The sequence below is a fragment of the Bidens hawaiensis genome, unplaced genomic scaffold (genome assembly GCF_021521415.1).
Source record: "Bidens hawaiensis isolate Kalapana, Puna unplaced genomic scaffold, B.hawaiensis_p1.1 tig00056612_1, whole genome shotgun sequence".
In the NCBI taxonomy this organism is placed as follows: domain Eukaryota; kingdom Viridiplantae; phylum Streptophyta; class Magnoliopsida; order Asterales; family Asteraceae; genus Bidens; species Bidens hawaiensis.
Genome location: NW_027500184.1, coordinates 1 through 18497, shown reverse-complemented (window position 1 = coordinate 18497; position 18497 = coordinate 1). Strand labels below are relative to the sequence as shown.

Below are 18497 nucleotides of genomic sequence, written 5' to 3'. Positions count from 1 at the left end.
CATTGAATGAACTTTAAAGAACATAAATGGACGACTGAGACATGCATTCTTGTGCATTCGTGTAAGTAAATGAACAAAAAGTTATGTTCATGCTAGTTCGTTTTTTAAATAAATAAACTTCGTGTAGAGTTGTTCATTGAATATTTGGTTCATTTATGGTCATACCCTATTATTTTGTTTCAAACATAGCATAGAAATAAGTGTGGGATGGTCAGTTTTGGTTATTATGGCCTAATATCAAACCTATAACCGATGTGTCATTTTCAATTTTTCATAATCGATCGTTTCACTTAATTCAAGAACTGTTGATTCGGTTTCCATATTTTGTATAAAAATATAAGTAACAACTAATATAATATTTAAAAAAAATAAAACAAAACATCTAAGATACTTACATTATTGTAAACCATATAATTATTGGTTTTGATGTCCAACCTATAAAAAATCAATTATGGAAAAATAATAATAATTCATAACCAACCATTAATTTGTCAATCAACACAATTATTTGTTTTTTATGTTCACTCGTACCTAATTATCACTTCTTGTTACCTATCTAGTTCGGTTTCGTGTTGTGTAATCGACTATAAATATAATATTCAACCTCGTGATCTATGCTTATAATGTATTTTAGTGTCTAAATTCTAATGATTCCTTAAAACTTACTTTGTTTTATTTGGGCCCCAATGTGTGTTTAGTTTTGGGCTAAAAGCCTGTTAATGCATTCTAAAACAAACTGGGCCAATCCTATTTGTTCGAACTGTTTAAGGCCCAAATAATGTTTACTAATTAGTAATTACTAGTATTCATTCACAAACGTCAATACATGTAGAGGTGCGCAAAGCGGGTATTTTTAGGAACCGGTTTCATGTATGGTCAACAAAAGTCAAAACTTGGTCTGGTAGAAACCGGTTCCGGATATAGTCAGGAATTTGACGGAGTTTTGACCGGGTTTTCCGGATTTTTTTGTGTTTCGGGTAGGGTCGGGCAGATTTTGACCAGTGGAATCGGTTTCGGCGGGTCCAGGTAGGGTTTGGCCCCGGATATAGGTCTGGGGTGAAACCCAATATCAGGTCGTACCCACGGGTCGAGTCTGGAACCATGTATTATTACTGGGGAATTGAGGATTCAAACGAGCCCAAGCTCTTATCAAGTTTTATATAAAATATACAATTTTTTAACAATTTGAGAAAAGAATTTTTAGTTATCAAATAAAGATATGTGTATATGGGTATTTGAGCCGAACTTAACCCGATTGTTAGTCTTCTAGAGTCGAACTTAAGTTTGCAACTTGAAGGCTTTTCGAGTTGTAAATTAAAGCTCCAACTACGTCAAAGTGTTAGACTAGCACACATGAATAGTACAGCATGCACAAAGATAAATAAACATGGAAGTTAAAATGACAATGCTTATGTAGTTATGTGTGATTTGTCATATTATAGTGGTCAGATTATTTCATGGGAAAACGTACATTTCATAGTCTTGTTCTCATTTGTTCTTAAGTGCAAACATAAAACCCTAGCCACATTTATATATAACAATACATTCTTAATTCTAGCTACCATGAACTTGTATATTATTCAAGAAAAATCGAAAGCTAACAAATACATCTGACAACATTGATCATCTCATCTATCACTCACTTAGAATCTTGTGTTTGCGTATATACATTTGGATCTCACAAGTCACAACCCTAGGCATACGACTATTCTCTTTTCTTTTTTGCTCCTGATCATGCTCATAGTATTTGAGTCGGGTCAACATTCATTTAACTTGCCATTGTACTTAAGCTTGATTCTCCTTCAACTATCACGTGTATTATGATTATTATAGAGAGGACGGGTCACCCATATGGGTAGGGTGTATGGCTTCCAAACCACATGGCAACACCACTTCATCTTATGTGGGTAAAGTGTATGGCTTCATTTCATGGCAAAGGTTTGTCACACAACATTGATTCATTATTGGTCATTGAAGAATTAAAATGCATTAATAAAGTTGTAGGGTACTTGTGGGTATGTGTTGTCTCTAAATTTGTGGTTTGTGGGTAATTAAGGGTAGAAATGAAGTGGTAATACATGATTGACTAATGCATGGGTAATAGCCATGAGTGCCCCTTTCACTCTTATGATTTATGGCATAACTTTTATTGTTGTGGGAGCCTGCATTTTCAAGCAACACATCTAAAAGAGTAAGAGCTATGTTTATGTATGACATGCTAGATTTATAAATGTTAATCTTAAGGTTTTTTATGCACACAATAATATAATTTATTATATTACATAACTTTTTTATAAATGATTATACTTGCAACGAGGTATATTAGTAAACTAAGAACAATTTTATGTCAAAATGAAAGAAATACTTGATTAACATGACTTCGCTCAACTTCTCAGTTCTTATCAATAGCTTTTTTACGGGTAAGACTAAAATGAGTATGTTTTGTTTTTTTTTTAATATCGGTTTTCTTTTATCCAAACATAACAAACAAGATGCTTGTCGTATTGTAGCAATTTATATATTTTTAATAAAAACTCTGTAAATAATTAAATAGTATGGACGATAGTCAAAAGTGTAATTAGAGGCATCATCAAGCATCCCCCACATAAAGGAATTAAATTATATTCTTCAAATTATTTTAACCAACCTACCACATAAATCAAACTATCATTTCCTTATGCGCACACACTATATGTTTATTACAAAATTATTGTAAATCTATGAACATACAATACACTCGTATGCAGTGGCATAGCCATTTGTTAGTGAGGGTGTCCTCATTCCCCTGTGAAATTTTTTTTAGTGTTAATATACCGAAAATTCCCGACCGACCCCTGTAAAATTTTGGCACCGATTCCTGTGAAACTTTGAAGCCGTACCCTGTATAATTTTGAGACGACCCCAATAATATTTTGAGACAAACCCTAACAAAAAATACAATGACAATTTTATAAATATAATTATATAAACGTTATATAAACAATTTTTCCTATTAGATTTTACTTTAATATTAACAAGTCCATTAGTCCAATATCAAATCCAATTTTTAAGCCCAAAACCCAATTCAAATGTGACATTCGTCAATTTCGGGTCTCGTTTGTATTCGTTTTTGTATTCGTTTATCATGTAAACCGGCCCATTTTGTAAAACAAAGCTTATGATATAATCAAAATGATGGATTTTATGTTACAATATTATTTTACACTTGTTGGGTATTGAAAACATTCTTTTTGGTCCTTAAAACTCCTTAAAATGACTTAAACCAAACTTTGGGGACTATTATTGCCATTTACCAAAAACTTGTTTGACCATTTCAACCATCACATGCATCTTTACCCTATTTGTATGAACCATACTCTTACCATTATAAAAGCAAGGCTCCATACACCATTTTGGTTGTTCATCTTCTCCAAAATCTCTCTCAAATCCAAGTATTCATCTTCAACATTTTGTTATTTTGATTTCTTAAGGTCAACTAACTATAGTCTTTCATTTTAACTTGTTCATCTAATATTACTAACACTTGAATATGGTGGTACAACACATATATATATAATACACACCCCTTGTTTCCTTTATTTGTTACTTCACCGACTCCGGTTGGTTAAGTTTCGAATGTCATAAGGCAATGCTTCATGAAGGACTTCGTGTTCTTGATATATATACACACACACATAACTTATTATACATATCACTTATGACTAACTTCTAACCCTTTTAGTTTGTTCATCTTATTTACAAGTTCCATGGTATGGGTTTGTATAAGACTAACCTCGGTTTAACCGATACTAGTCCAAACCGGAAACCGAACTTTTGTTTACTAGTTTTGTTAAAATAGTTGTTTAAACATGTTTATTGCTAGATTTGAGTTTCAAAAATCATTTTTACAAGTTCTTTGATATTAAGCATATGGAATCCATCTATGAACTCGCTGGGAGATGGAAACCGAACTAAACCGAAACTTTTGCTTAAAAGACTTGTAGTTAACTTTTTAGTTGTAAAATTTAAGTTTTCTTCATTTATAAACCAATATACAAGTTCTATGATATTTGGGCATGTAGAAACCATCTATGAACTATCTGTGAGATGGAGACCGAACCAAACCGAACTATACCGACTTTTACTCGCTTAAGACACACAAGTGTGTTTTTAGCTATCAAGACTTGTATATTTCTTTAAAAATAGTTTACAAACTGATTTTAATTATTTTCTTAAGTACTTGGGATTGTTGGATCCAACTTGATCTCATCACATAGTTTGGACCGACAAAACCGAACACTCGTTTAACGTGCGTTGTTAGTTCTAAACAATAGATCTACATACTTGGTTAAGTGTTAGTATATTTTAATGAGTTATCTCATAACAATTAATATGTTGGAAAGTTGACTTTGGGTTTGACCATTTGTCAAGACCCGAACCGACAACCCGAACACTCGTTAAAGACCCGTTTTAGTATCTTTGTCCCAAAGGAGCTTGCATTTTAGCATTTTTCCCACCTTATTACTTAACATTGGTTAAGTAAATATTAAGGTTAGATACTTTAACCCGGTTTCGAACAAACTTACGTTTTTAAAGGATTGTTATTATAAATTATTAAATAGTTACATTTTAAACCTTGAACTTTAATTGTTTACTTTTTGCATCAATTATTTTATTTAAAGATCTTCAAGACAACCATTCTAAATCCAAGATTTTATTGTCATTTAGGCCTTGCTCGTTAAACTTCATCCATCCGGTTATTCATCTTTTACCGATCAAGTTTTATACTTGAACGTGAGTAACTTCATACCCCGTTTTCTATCTTTTATTTTGGGGGTGACATTTCATCTTATCTAAACTAAATGTTTTATACTTGGGTCTTAAACCACAAACGTTGTTGTATACTTTACTTGAATAATTGCTCGATTTGGTGTTCTATGCTTATTTGACTATGTGTTTATCGCTTTTGGATGGTGGAACTATAAATCCTAGACCATTTGGCAACCCCTCATGGCAAGGTGTCGTTAACGTAATACAATTAACGATAACTATAAAATCCTAAACTATTTGGCAACCCCTTATAGTTGGGTGTCGCTAACTTGTTAGCGATAACTATTTATCCAAGTTTATAGCTATTATTTATGGTTTTGTATACTAGTTTTGTGGCTTTTCATACTATATATCTATTGTTCAAACTTATGAATTGCTCACCAACTTTTGTGTTGATAAACTTTATTTTATGAAATGTTACAGGTTTGCATCTAGGTTGATTTTGGAGTTTGGTGAAGAAAACGTCACAAATACCGTTAGGATATTAGCAAAAATGAACAATATTTGATTTGCTATATTTTGTTATATTTTGTTGTATTTGACTTATGAATATTTCGTTATGTGACATTTTCGATGTTGTGAAATGAAATGAGTATGTTAAATATTGTCGCTTTAAATAGTGTCATGCGCTTATGGGCAATCGTTGCACCCCGGCATGTTCCGCCGCCTTTTATCGGGGTGTGACATCAAACCCTACTCAATTTTTAGCTCAAAACCCAATCTCATTCTAACTTATAAAATTTATTTTTTTGACCGCCTCTACTGCCTCACATCGTCCTTTTCTCACCAGTCACCGCCTCACCGGAATCGGAAATTCCGACCAATCTCACATCGTCCTTGACACCTTATCTTCTTACACAATCTCACGTCCACTACTGCACTACAAATTGTTTCCAAGTTTTCAACAGGCAACAACCTTCACGTCCACTAAAATTGTTTCCAGCCTTTCAGGTATAACATAATACATTCAATTTATGTCTAATTTAGCTTGGCTTTTAGATTTTTAGGTTTATGATATTTAGACTATGTAAAAAAACAAGCATGAAAATCACCACTATTATGAGTATGATTGCTTCAATGCGGTTCTAAATTTGCAAATCCAAGAGTTTGGGGGCCGTTTAACGAGGTAACATCTGACTTACTTGTTTCTTTGAGTTGTTTGACTCCTTGTGATAATTTCGGGCATTTTCTATTCCAAAAATATTACGATTAGTCGAGTTGTACCCATGCGATTTTGATGAAAGTGATAAAAGAAGACTCTCGGTTGAACTCGCGACATACACCGATAATTTGAAAGGAGATAAACGATTTTAAAACTTGAATGATTTAGCAAGTCTTGTTCAATTAATGGTTTAAACAAAGAGACACCATTCCTTTGCATTGTTGTATCGTTTATTAAAGTTAGCTTTCGTATTACCCGTCGCAACCGCAACCGTTGAAAGATACTTTTCGGCGTTGAAGTATGTGAAGTCCGATTTGCGTAATCGAATGGGTGATGAAAATTTAAGCGACAGTTATATTTGTTACATTGAGCAAGACTTGCTTGTCAATGTTAAAGTAGATGATGTAATGGTTAGATTTCAAAAAATGAAAACTCGTAGAGAACAACTTTAATATATTTGTTATCTAATATTTTGTTTGGTAATCCTTTTTTTATATATATGACCCTACTCGACCCGATTCGACCTGACCCAATTCGACCCGACAGTTGTCTTAGTATCGACCATAAAAATTCCCGACACCTGTGAAAAAATTTTCTGGATCCGCCACTGCTCGTATGTAATGCTTAAATGTTTAATAGATATACTAACTATTAAAAGTAGGCCAATGTATACGATTACATAACCATCTTAGACCTCCTATATGAGCGATTTATATAATATCTTACAAACCTATACAAAGAGTAAATTGCGGTTTTCATCCATGTGGTTTGTCTAAATATGCACTTTTAGTCCAATAGATTCAAATTTGCGATTTTCGTCCTTGTGATTTCATTTCACTTGCAATCAAACCCAACCCCACTATCGCCGTTAAGTCTGGTCGTTAACCTCACCGGTGTGCCCCTTGCGTGAGGAGCAATTTTGTCCCTTTTTTTCCCCAAATACACCCTAGCCCATCACGTGAGGAGGTTTGCGAATTAGGGTTGGGTTTATTGGGGAGAAAAATGACAAAGTTGCCCCTCACGTGATGAGCGCGCTGATGTGTTTAACAACCAGACTTAACAGGGTTAGTGGAGTCGGGTTTAACTGCAAATGAAATAAAACCACGGGGACGAAAATTGTAAATGTGAAACTATTAGACTAAAACCATAGATTAAACAAACCACATTGACAAAAAACGATGTTCACTCCTATACAAATTTAAAATATTAACTTCTTAAGAATTACAATAAAGTAAGATATATACATGTATTATTATGCATTGTAGATGGCTATAAAGTCTCAAGACACTTTGTCCAGGTGAAACCACACAAAATTCTTGTACACTCCGTGGAGTAATTATATACTTATATTCTTTTACAACTATTGTGGACTTCTGTTATATAAAACAAATATTTTATAGAAAATAAGCTTTCAAAACAAATGCTACAAATAGAAGATATTGAAAATAAGACAAAAATATATATGCTATTTTGTATCATTGTATGAAGCGTTTAGTGAGGAAACAAACTCCTACTACATTTGGAGTAAACCTATATTAATTTAAATGTGTTATAAATCCCTAAAATCCGGATATCCCAATCTTTGATTCTTTGTGTAATTTTATATCCGATTTTAGATTGGAACTTCATACACGATATATTTATCGTAAATGTTGATAACTTTTTTTTAACTGTCGATGACTATAAATCATGTTTACCTACGAAAATAGTATGCGGATTCTATATGTAAATGAAAATAATCATTCATTGTCATTTTTGTATACAAAAGTACATGTACGTTAGTACATATACACAATAAAAAAAAACAGTGTATATACATGTAAATATATTATTGGTTGCATTTTGGCCTAACAATTTAATATTGCATTATAAAATTCCCAAGATCCACTTTTTGAGTTAGATTTATGTTTGAAAAATACTCAAACGTGTACTTTCTCATCAACACAATCACCTCACAATCTCAAAAGTCAAAGTCAAATCATCAAAACCTAACTTTTCAAACGTCTAAAGTTATTCATAATTTTGTACCATTTCTTTTAATCCTATTTACCTTTCATAACACTCTTCTTTGTTAAAACCACATTTAATTTGCATACATCATACTAATTATACAATAATCTCATCTATTTACGGTTTATTTACGGTTGTACACATAATCGAGATTCAATAAATTACCAGCCCTACCTGTCTTCAGCGTAGCCATCTTGACAAGACTAAAAAAGTTAATGAGATGCACCTTGCAACACATATTCTTCTTTATCTCCCTATGATGTCTTCTAATAACATCTCAACCACTAAAATCTATCAATTGTACTACATGTAAGTTTGAGACAGTAACACATGGCTTGTTCTCTATAAATAGCAATATGCTTTTCAAGTGTTAGCATGCCTTGGTACGAGATTCTACACTTCTATCATCCCTAGTTGTACAAATTTTAAAACCGAATAACATCATAAATAATTTAATATGTTATATACGTATAACTAATTATGAAATTACTTTATTTGCATCATGTTGAAATAATAATATATACACTCCAATAAACAAAATATAGACATACGGGCCACATTGCCCATATTGGTAGCATACCACGAAAAAAGTGGGCATACAAGATAAATGGTCATACAAGTCATATGCTATGAAAAAACGTGATCATGCCAGCTGTATGAGGGGTAAATCATACGGGTTGTATGCCTTCAAATTGCTTTATTTTGTATCAATTTAGAATAACAAAAATAAAAAAGTTAAAATAAACAAAATATAGTCATACGGCGCCGTATGGCCCATATTGGTAGCATGACAAGAAGAAAGTCACAAACAGTAAAACGATCATACGAGCCACATAACATGGAGATTAGTTCACCAAGTTGTATACGAGGCAAATTAAAATACCGTATTGTTCTTTGACTGATAAATAAATGACTTACATAATACCGACAAAACCATATCCCTTGTATGTCCGTTTTTTTACCATGACATGAAAAGCTCGAGTATGTATAACCATACAACTTACATGACATCATACTACCCGTATAATATAATACACATTAATGTGCATTTCTATAAAAAGCATTTTCTAACAATATACATATAAAAAAAAATCTTAAACCATCAATAAAGGATTCACATTCACTACAATATCACGTACCAGTGACCGTTTTACATCCTTATAAAATAACTTTATTTAAAAAAATAGTAAAATAATATATTCACATATTACATATTATTTAATTAATAATACAAAAAAATAATTAAAAAGAATAAAAATTATAATATTTATAAATCATAAGTACCAGAAGGCAAACACCATTTCTTTGATACTTGGATTCATTCCGTTATATTTCAGTCAAAAGTCTTTCTCTTCATATTCTCAAACCACCACAAACACACACACACACACACACACACAATTACACCTTCATATGTGTGTATAAACTCATTCAACTCGATTCATTAGGTACGTTAACCGTTTTCCGTTAGTCCGTTACATCAGTTACAGATCAGTTACAAATTAGTTACAGATTCACGTTTATTAGTTTACAGATCTGAAACTAGTTTAACATCACAGCGGTTATTGCGATCTAGCTTTTAATTGTTTGATTATTAAGTGTTAAGTTACGGTTTCCGATCCGGTTAGTTATGGATCTACATTTTGTTTATTGATTTTGATTTGTTTGTTGTGAGGTTAAGTAGTTGAGTTGAAACAGATCGATTACGTTAGATTTCTAGTTGAGGAGTTGAGTTGTGATGAAAATGAAAGTGTAAATTCAATTCTTTGATTTATGTTTGTTTGATTATACTAGTTCGATTATAATTGTTATTTATGTTCGTTCATTTATGTTTGTTAATTTATGTCCGTTTAAAGTATTCATAATTATATAAAATAATATATATATATATATATATATATTAATTTGTATTAATGTAACAACTTATGTATTTAATAAATTTAAACGGACATAAACAAATAAACATAAATGAACGAACATAAATAACAATTATAATCGAACAAACATAGATCAAAGTATTCAATTTATACTTGCAATTGTATCACAACACACCTTCTCAACTAAAAATATAAAGTAAGGATCCGCTTCAACACAATTACTTAATCGAATAAGAAACATATCAATAAACGTAAACATTCGGTCAATCAAGTCAATTGAAATGCAGATCCATGAACAACCAGATCGAAAACATAACTTGTTATTTGAAATCAACAATTAACGTCATTCACACTCCAAATTTCATAAATCAAAGTTAGATAACGATAATCGCCCTTGATACTGAACTAATTTTAGATCTACAAACTTCACTTAAATTTAGAAGTTGACGCATGTGTTAGTCAAAGTTCGTCTACTCGTTGTCGAGCCTTAACGAGTCTTGTGTGTTTTTAAGTTTTATCTCTTTTGGACTTCTATGTATTAATTTCACACTGCATAGCCGACCTCGAGCCGAGCTTTGGCTCCCTTAAGGTACTATACGAGCTCGAGCCGAGCTTTGGCTCCCTTAAGGTACTAGGAGCTTGAGCTGAACTTAGGCTCGTTTAAGGTTTTTATTAAAATATATAAGCATAATTAAAAACGTATATATATTTTAATTAATAAATAATGAACTATCCGAGCTTAAGCTCTCGTAAGTCAAAACAACCCGAGCTCATACCCAAGCCTATTATTATTATTATTATTGTTGTTGTTATTGCTATTATTTTTATTATTTTCTAGAATGTCCCCTAAAACTTTCTAAAATTATGAGATTATTAAAAAAACATTTTCTAATAATTTTTCTCTACCTAAAGTATTATTAAGTATTCAACATTTATAACATCTTCCTTGATATATTATTTAGCTTCAGTCAATGCTTGTTGTCTATGTTACTTAATATTAATCTTTGATCTATTTCATAAGATACTAGTGACAAAACACGAAAGCTTCCTTGGGTAATGCGGAGTTGCTGCATTAACCAATTCTTCATACACAAGGAGTAAAACTGTAAAACATTCTTCAGTCGAAATAATTAAACTATCGTTAAAGAAAAATGACTACTGCAAGTAAAGCTGATAAAAAGGCAGTGATCGACATCGCTGCATGGTCGTTCAACATAGTCACTTCTGTCGGGATTATCATTGTGAACAAAGCTTTAATGCAAACATATGGTTTCACGTTCGGTAAGTTCTATATTTAAACCTTGTTAATCGTCCTCGATATCATACTTAATGTTTTCTTTGTATGTTTGTATGCAGCAACGACATTAACGGGATTGCATTTTGTTACCACTACCCTGATGACCATTGTGCTTAGGTGGCTCGGTTATATCCAACCGTCTCATCTTCCCGTTTCAGATCTTTTGAAATTTGTCTTGTTTGCTAATTTCTCGATTGTTGGAATGAATGTTAGTCTGATGTGGAACTCTGTGGGATTTTACCAGGTAATAATAATAATAATAATAATAATGTTATAAAATTTATAATATAATCCGAATTATTTTTATGTCTAATAAAGTTTTACTATTTTTTGTCAGATAGCAAAACTGAGTATAATAATAATAATAATAACAAAAATAATAATAGTAATAATAATAATAATAATAATAATAATAATAATGTTATAAAATTTATAATATAATCCGAATTATTTTTATGTCTAATGAAGTTTTACTATTTTTTGTCAGATAGCAAAACTGAGTATGATCCCGGTATCCTGTTTACTGGAAGTTGTATTTGACAAGATTCGATATTCACGAGACACGAAACTGAGTATTTTGATTGTTCTTCTTGGTGTTGCGGTTTGCACGGTTACTGATGTGAGTGTTAATACTAAAGGTTTTGTTGCTGCTGTTATTGCTGTATGGAGTACAGCTCTTCAACAATATGTAAGTTCTCCATTCTGCATTAAAGTTCGTTTATGTTCGTTTAACTAAAGGAACGAACTTTATTTACAGGCTCGTGTTTATCATCTCATAGCATTCACACGTTCTGTTTCTTATGCTATCTCCAAGTTTATTTTATTATTTACAGTATGTGCATCATCTTCAAAGGAAATACCAGTTAAGTTCTTTCAATCTGTTAGGACACACCGCACCGATCCAAGCCGGTTCCCTGCTATTAACGGGCCCTTTTGTTGACTACTGGTTGACCAACAAGCGAGTGGATGCTTTTACGTATGATACATCATCTTTGGTAAGTACCCTTTGACTTTGACTTTTAACTTTGACTTTGACCTTTTGACTTTGACTTTGACTTTTTAGTTTTGACTACCATAACCAGTGTTTTAAAAACCGGTTCAAATTGGCTGGTTGAACCGGATTTCGCACAGCAGACCGGTATTTTGAGCCCGGTATTTTTGGCCGGTTTGCTAGAACATTGTACCGGCGGTTTTTTCCTGAAATACCGGTTTTTACCAGCAAACAGGTTTTAAGTACGAGAAATTTTTTATATTTGTGACCCATATTTTTTTAAAATTACTTTTAACCCAACAATTAACATTTAAGCGTGTAAACTTTAGGAATATTTTTTTAAAATTGAATGCTTTTGAATTGTTTTTTTTAATATAGATTTAAGTTTTGGATTATTTTTTGTTATGAAATCATTTACTAAAAAAAAGGGTTTTTTTTGGAGTTAAAGTTGCATTTATTGGAAATTATAAGGTAAACTAATCAACCGGTTGAACCTCCCGGTATAACCTGGTTCAACCGGTTGTACCATTTTTTAGCTTAATCCGATACAAGTAAAATACTGGTTTTTAAAACATTGATCATAACCATTACCAATTACATATTTGCAGTTATTCTTAATACTTTCATGCACCATTGCAATTGGGACCAACTTGAGCCAATTCATCTGCATCGGACGGTTCACCGCAGTCACATTCCAAGTCCTCGGCCACATGAAAACCATACTCGTTCTCACACTCGGGTTCGTGTTCTTTGGCCGAGAAGGACTGAACCTACACGTGGTTCTCGGGATGATCATTGCAATTCTAGGCATGATTTGGTACGGTAACGCCTCATCAAAACCGGGTGGTAAAGAACGCCGGTCTTACTCGCTTCCTAAAACGAGTCAACCGAAAAAGGACTCGCTTCTAGAAGCTTCCGAGACCGATGAGAAGGTGTAAGGAAGGTAATATATTTTCCAAGTGTTATACAGAAAAGGAAACTACAGAAAGCATGGGTTGTTATTTTTAACTTTAAGTTATATGATTTTTGTTTGTGATAATGATTTAAATTGTTGTTATGATTATGAGTTGAAGAACTTATTAGATCCCTTAAAGTGTAATGTAATTGCCTTTTATTCTTCATATGTTGTTTGTTGAGCCTGTGTTAGAACTTATTGCAGCTAATAATAACAAAAGTTTTTTTTTATTATACTTGTGTTATTAATAACTAGTAAATATCAACTCAAATGTCACAAGTTATATATTAATAAAATAAATGACAGTTAATATTTGTTTTTTTGTAAAGAGAAAATGTAATTTGGTTATCGAATTACGTTTTTATATTCTCGCTTGTTATTTTTGTGCTAGTAATAAGTTATAATAAGAAGCACGTGTTCAATATAAAAAAGCCAAATTTCAACTAGAAAACTACGTGATATGTATGATAAGCACATAACTGCGCAAACTACATAGGACCATCTACATGGTAGATTCCATCGCTTTACAAAAGCTTACAACGTCCCATTGGGCGACTCTTTATGGGATATTTTTGGCTTCGCGTTTGTAACCACCACAAACGTCTAAGGATTATCCTACAAAACTTCTTTTAAGTTTTTCTTTATTTTTATGAACAAAATTCATATATAAATATTTGTAAGTTTATAAATTTATTAAGAATTAAATACTTCATATGTTATTGAAACTTGGTAGATGGAACTAATTATATTAAATTTTCTAATCAAATTAATAAACTTTTATAAAAAATTTAGTGATAAAGTTGAAACAACTATATATTAACATATACATTATTAAACTTAAAATACAATAACATAATATTTATACGTAATCAATAAAATTCAACAATACGGTATTAAAATGTAAATAGATTATAATAACAAGTATTTCAATAGTTAAAAATAAACGTAAAAGTTGAAGCTTACATAAATAAAATGAAGTATAAATGTTGAGACTATAAAGGAGAATACTGTGTTCAAAGTGTATAATATATACACGTTTGTGACCTACTAAGATATCACATATTCTTTAATTACTCTCTTTATGTTCAATTTATGGAAGCTCGAGCTCGACTTATTTCAAACTCTTTATTTAAAGCTTGGCATGAGCTGTTTTTAAGCTCGAACTGACTTATGTTCGTCTTGTTTATTATTTATTAATCAGTTTATATACGTTTTTAATTAACTTTAACATACTTTGAGAAAAAACATTAAACGAACCTAAGCTCAGCTCAAACTTATGTAACATCTTATACGAGCCAAAGCCCAATTCAAGCTCGGCTGTGACATAGGTTAAAACTCAAAATAACACAAGGCTAGTTAAGACTCGACGAGTCTAAACGAGCTTATTTGAGACTCGGGCTCAGCTCAAGCCAAAAAAGCTTGACTCGTTTCAAGATTTTTATCGATTCGAGCTCGAGGAACCGCTCCGGAACACATAATAATTAAACATTTTATATTATGCTTTCCTTCTTGTTTCTTCATTCTGTTAAAAGTTAAAACACTTCACAAACAGAAGGCAAAATAGTAATCAATTTCTTCTCAAGAATCACTAGAAACACCAATTATGTTAAACCCTTCAAAAGTCTCAGCATTCTCCAAGAAATTGATAACCTTTAGGCACTTTTCGCACATGGGTTTCATTAAAAACTCAAACTTTTCACTCAAAGATGGTAATCCAAGCAAAACTTTGATGAAGAACAAAAACCCAGGTTAAATCTTTAATCTTTTTTGCTATTTACTTGATTAATGAGCTCAATTGTTAATGGGTTTTTGTAATTGGGTGAAATAACATAAACCCTTGTAAAATCTTTAACTTTTTTTGGTTTTTAGTTGATTAATTGTCTCAATTGCTTATTGGTTTTATGTAATTGGGTAAAACAATATAAACCCAGGTAAAATTTTTATTTTTGTTTCATGTTGTTGATTATGATCTCAATTGTATATGGGTTTTTGTAACTGGGTAAAATAACAAAAACCCTGGTAAAATCTTTATTTTTTTTGTTTTTGTTTTTTAGTTGATTAATTAGCTCAATTGTTTATGGGATTTTTATAATTGGGTATAACATCAAAAAACCTGGTAAAATTTTTAATTTTTTTGTTTTTGTTTTTTAGTTGATTAATTAGCTCAATTGTTTATGGGATTTTTATAATTGGGTATAACATCAAAAAACCTGGTAAAATTTTTAATTTTTTTGTGTTTTATTTGATTAATTATCTCATTTGTTTACGGGTTTTTGTAATTGGGTAAAACAACTAAAAACCCGGGTAAAATCTTTAATCTTTTTTGGTTTTTATTTGATTAATTATCTTAATTGTTCATGGGTTTTATGTAATTGGGTAAAATAACAAAAACACTGGTAAAATCTTTAATATTTGAATTTTTGAAGCTGAAATATGCCGGTTTCAAGCTTGGTTATCTTGTTCCAAGCTATGTTATAGATAGTTGCAACATAAAAATTTTAATGTTCAAAGGTTTGGGTAAGTCGGTTAGTGGATTGAAATGGATGCATAAAACTATAAATTTTGGAAAAACATAACCATACAAGGTTTAGTTCGGTTACGTTAAAGGCGGTTTACGGAGACACATTAACCGTAATCATAACCGAATGGGCAGTTAATCATATTCATTTAATCATAACCGTCGGTTTTGTTCGGTTATGGTTAATTTGGTTAGCGGTTTGGTTTTTTCGGTTATGGTTTTGGTTTTTGCTCATCCCACTTTTTGTAATTGGCTAAAACAACAAAAACCCTGGTAAAATCTTTAAAAGTTTTTTTTTTTTGGTTGATTCAGTAATTGGGTAAAACAACAAAAACCCTGGTAGAACCTTTAATATATGTGTGTGTGTGTATATATATATATATATGAACTGTTTATTAATTAATAATATGTAAAACTAGGTTTGGAACTGGAGAACAGTATATATGCAATCCTGACAATTAGCAGATGGGAATCTTTAAATCAAATGAACTACAAAAGAGTTTCACTGAGGCAAGTTCATGGAAGACTAGCTTTAAAATTTCTTAACTGGATAATAAAGCAACCACCTTTTCAAGAATTGAAAAACTTAACTTACATTTCCTGCATAACTGCTCATATATTAGTAAAATCAAGAATGCATACATCTGCAAAATCGATTTTAACCCGGTTATCCGACATGGATATTGACCCAAACACCATTTTCTCGGTTTTAATGAACACTTACCCTCTTTGCAACTCGAATCCCGCGGTTTTCGACCTTTTGATTCGGGTTTACTTGCAAGAATCTTTGGTTCAAAACAGTTTGGAGATTTTCCGTTTGATGGCGATTCGAGGGTTTAAACCGTCTATTTATACTTGCAACATGATATTATCTGCAATTGGAAAAGATAATCATCATCATAATCATGATCATGATCATACAACATCTTGGTTGTTTTTTAAAGAGATGGTTTCGTTGAACATATGCCCGAATGTAGCTACTTTTAATATACTTATAAACATTCTTTGCGTTAACGGGAATGTTACAAAAGCTTGGCATCTTGTTAAGAAAATGGAAGAAAGCGGTTGTGTCCCGAATTCGGTTACTTATAACACATTCTTTATTTCTTAAAAGATACCTTCTGGAAGGTTGTCTGATGAGTACAATCATGGTTGTCCTTATCCTGATTTGGATTAGACTATTGTCTCATTTGTTGTGTTGTCCTTTATGCGCCTATCCCGGGGATGCGCAAGGTCTTCTCTTTATTCTCACGCGCAGATGTTTCATGCGCAGATGTGATATGCGTGAGCATATGTGATATGCGCCACGCGCAGATGTGATATGCGTGAGCATATGTGATGCGTGAGCATATGTGATATGCGCCACGCGCATAGGTTTTGGCTTTGTGTCTTCGTGACATCCTGATTTCAAGCCTCTTGTCTATATCTTGTGGGTTAACCCGCCCCGCTCGATGTTAAGGCGGGTGCATACCCCTTCAGGGGCAATTTGGTCACTTTTTCCGCTGGTGAATGGTTCAGTTTTTCACCGGTCACTGAAGTTGTCTTTACAACAGGTGATCTTCTCATTCGAATTGGCGACATAGATTTTGATGAAGATGATAATAACAATAATGGTGATTCTTGTTTGTCCTTGGAGCTAGAAGGGGTAGAAACGTCTTTTCGACTCGATTCATCTGGTTCATGACCCGAAAACCATCTTTCACTACTTGTAGACTGATTTGATACGCCACCTGATTTTGGTGTTTGTGTTTCAGAACGTGATGGGCCCACCGCAGCCAATAACATTCCATAATGACCGACCAGTCCTTTTCACCGGTTCATCAAATATAGGACCTGGACCGCTTTCATGCCACATCGGACCCGTAACTCCATCTTTGTCATCATAATTTCCTAAACCATCTTCACCTGAACTTTTTAGTTCATGCTGCTCGCTGTCGTCATATGCTGGTTCACCTTCAGTGACAGAGAGTTGGTGTTTTGCTTTTTCAACAAATTCTCCCACAATTTGACCCGCTGATTTCTGTTGTTCATCAGCTGAAGCAATATGAGCACCGGTTTCTTGAAAACTAGTTTCAGGGTTAAATTTCAAAGCTTTATAGCTACTAGGCGCCTCTCTTGGCATACCGACATTAAAACTCGAAGCTTTAGTTGTTTTTCTACCAGTTTTTGTTGACTCTGCGGGTCCCATACCGTTGCCACCTGAGATGATGAATACTTATCATCAATGTTTTGTCTCCTGTCTGATGAACTTGAAGACTCCAAATGTGTTTCTTGTTTTTAGTTCTGGTGTCAGATTGTGTACGCGAAACTGACGTGTTCTCAATATTAGTAAAACGTGTATCCAAAATTTCCGAAATTTGTTGCAATCTTAATCTTGAATCTTTTGACGAAGTCGTTTGGTCAACTCTCTGGTAAATTTCTTCTCTTTGATCTAAAAACCGATCACTAACTTGTGTTGAATGTTCTTCCCGGTTCTTCATTCTAGTCTCAAAGGACGAAGAAGATGAAGATGCAATTTTGTTATCAAAATTATGAGTTTTAGAAGCTTCTAAGGCCGCACTTGACTGCTTTTTATACTCATTTTGGCGAGTCAAATCAGCAGCTTCCTCTTTATAACTTGTTAGTTCTCGGACTGATGTGCTAGAGTTATTATTCTGCAATCTTGATTGAGATTGAGCGGTGATTCTAACAGTTTTCTCACTGTGTTGTTGCGATGTCACTCTCGACTCTTTTTATGAAGTCGACTGGTCAGCTCCCTGGTACTCTTCTTCTCTTTCAACTTCAAACCGACCACTAACTTGTGTTGAGTCTTCTTCTCGCATCTTCATTCTAGTTTCAAATGATGATGAAGAAGAAGCATTTCTCTTATCAAAGTTTC

General features: G+C 32.6%; 1 protein-coding gene and 1 pseudogene across 2 annotated transcripts; one reads left to right on the top strand and one right to left on the bottom strand.

Moving 5' to 3' along the window:
• Positions 1-9320: 9320 nt before the first annotated feature.
• Positions 9321-13157, top strand: LOC143601508 (UDP-rhamnose/UDP-galactose transporter 6-like). 2 transcript variants are annotated; one of them, XM_077078899.1, is made up of 6 exons: positions 9321-9429; positions 10887-11139; positions 11215-11399; positions 11643-11843; positions 11989-12150; positions 12755-13157. In XM_077078899.1, the coding sequence occupies exons 2-6, from the start codon at positions 11010-11012 to the stop codon at positions 13082-13084; spliced, it is 1008 nt and encodes a 335-aa protein (XP_076935014.1). In that variant the 5' UTR covers positions 9321-9429; positions 10887-11009; the 3' UTR covers positions 13085-13157. The 2 variants fall into 2 exon arrangements, with proteins under 2 accessions (XP_076935014.1, XP_076935015.1); XM_077078900.1 differs by having other exon boundaries at positions 10880-11139.
• A 3896-nt stretch (positions 13158-17053) lies between these two features.
• On the bottom strand, positions 17054-18470 carry LOC143601516 (tRNA(adenine(34)) deaminase, chloroplastic-like; annotated as a pseudogene).
• Positions 18471-18497: the final 27 nt, after the last annotated feature.

What these genes read in the sequence shown, in the direction of transcription:
- LOC143601508 (XM_077078899.1), top strand. Translation starts at nt 11,010, where the DNA reads ATGACTACTGCAAGTAAAGCTGATAAAAAGGCAGTGATCGACATCGCT. An exon ending in ACTCTGTGGGATTTTACCAG is followed by an intron (nt 11,400 to 11,642) that starts GTAATAATAATA and finishes ATTTTTTGTCAG; the next exon opens with ATAGCAAAACTGAGTATGAT. An exon ending in GTACAGCTCTTCAACAATAT is followed by an intron (nt 11,844 to 11,988) that starts GTAAGTTCTCCA and finishes TATTATTTACAG; the next exon opens with TATGTGCATCATCTTCAAAG.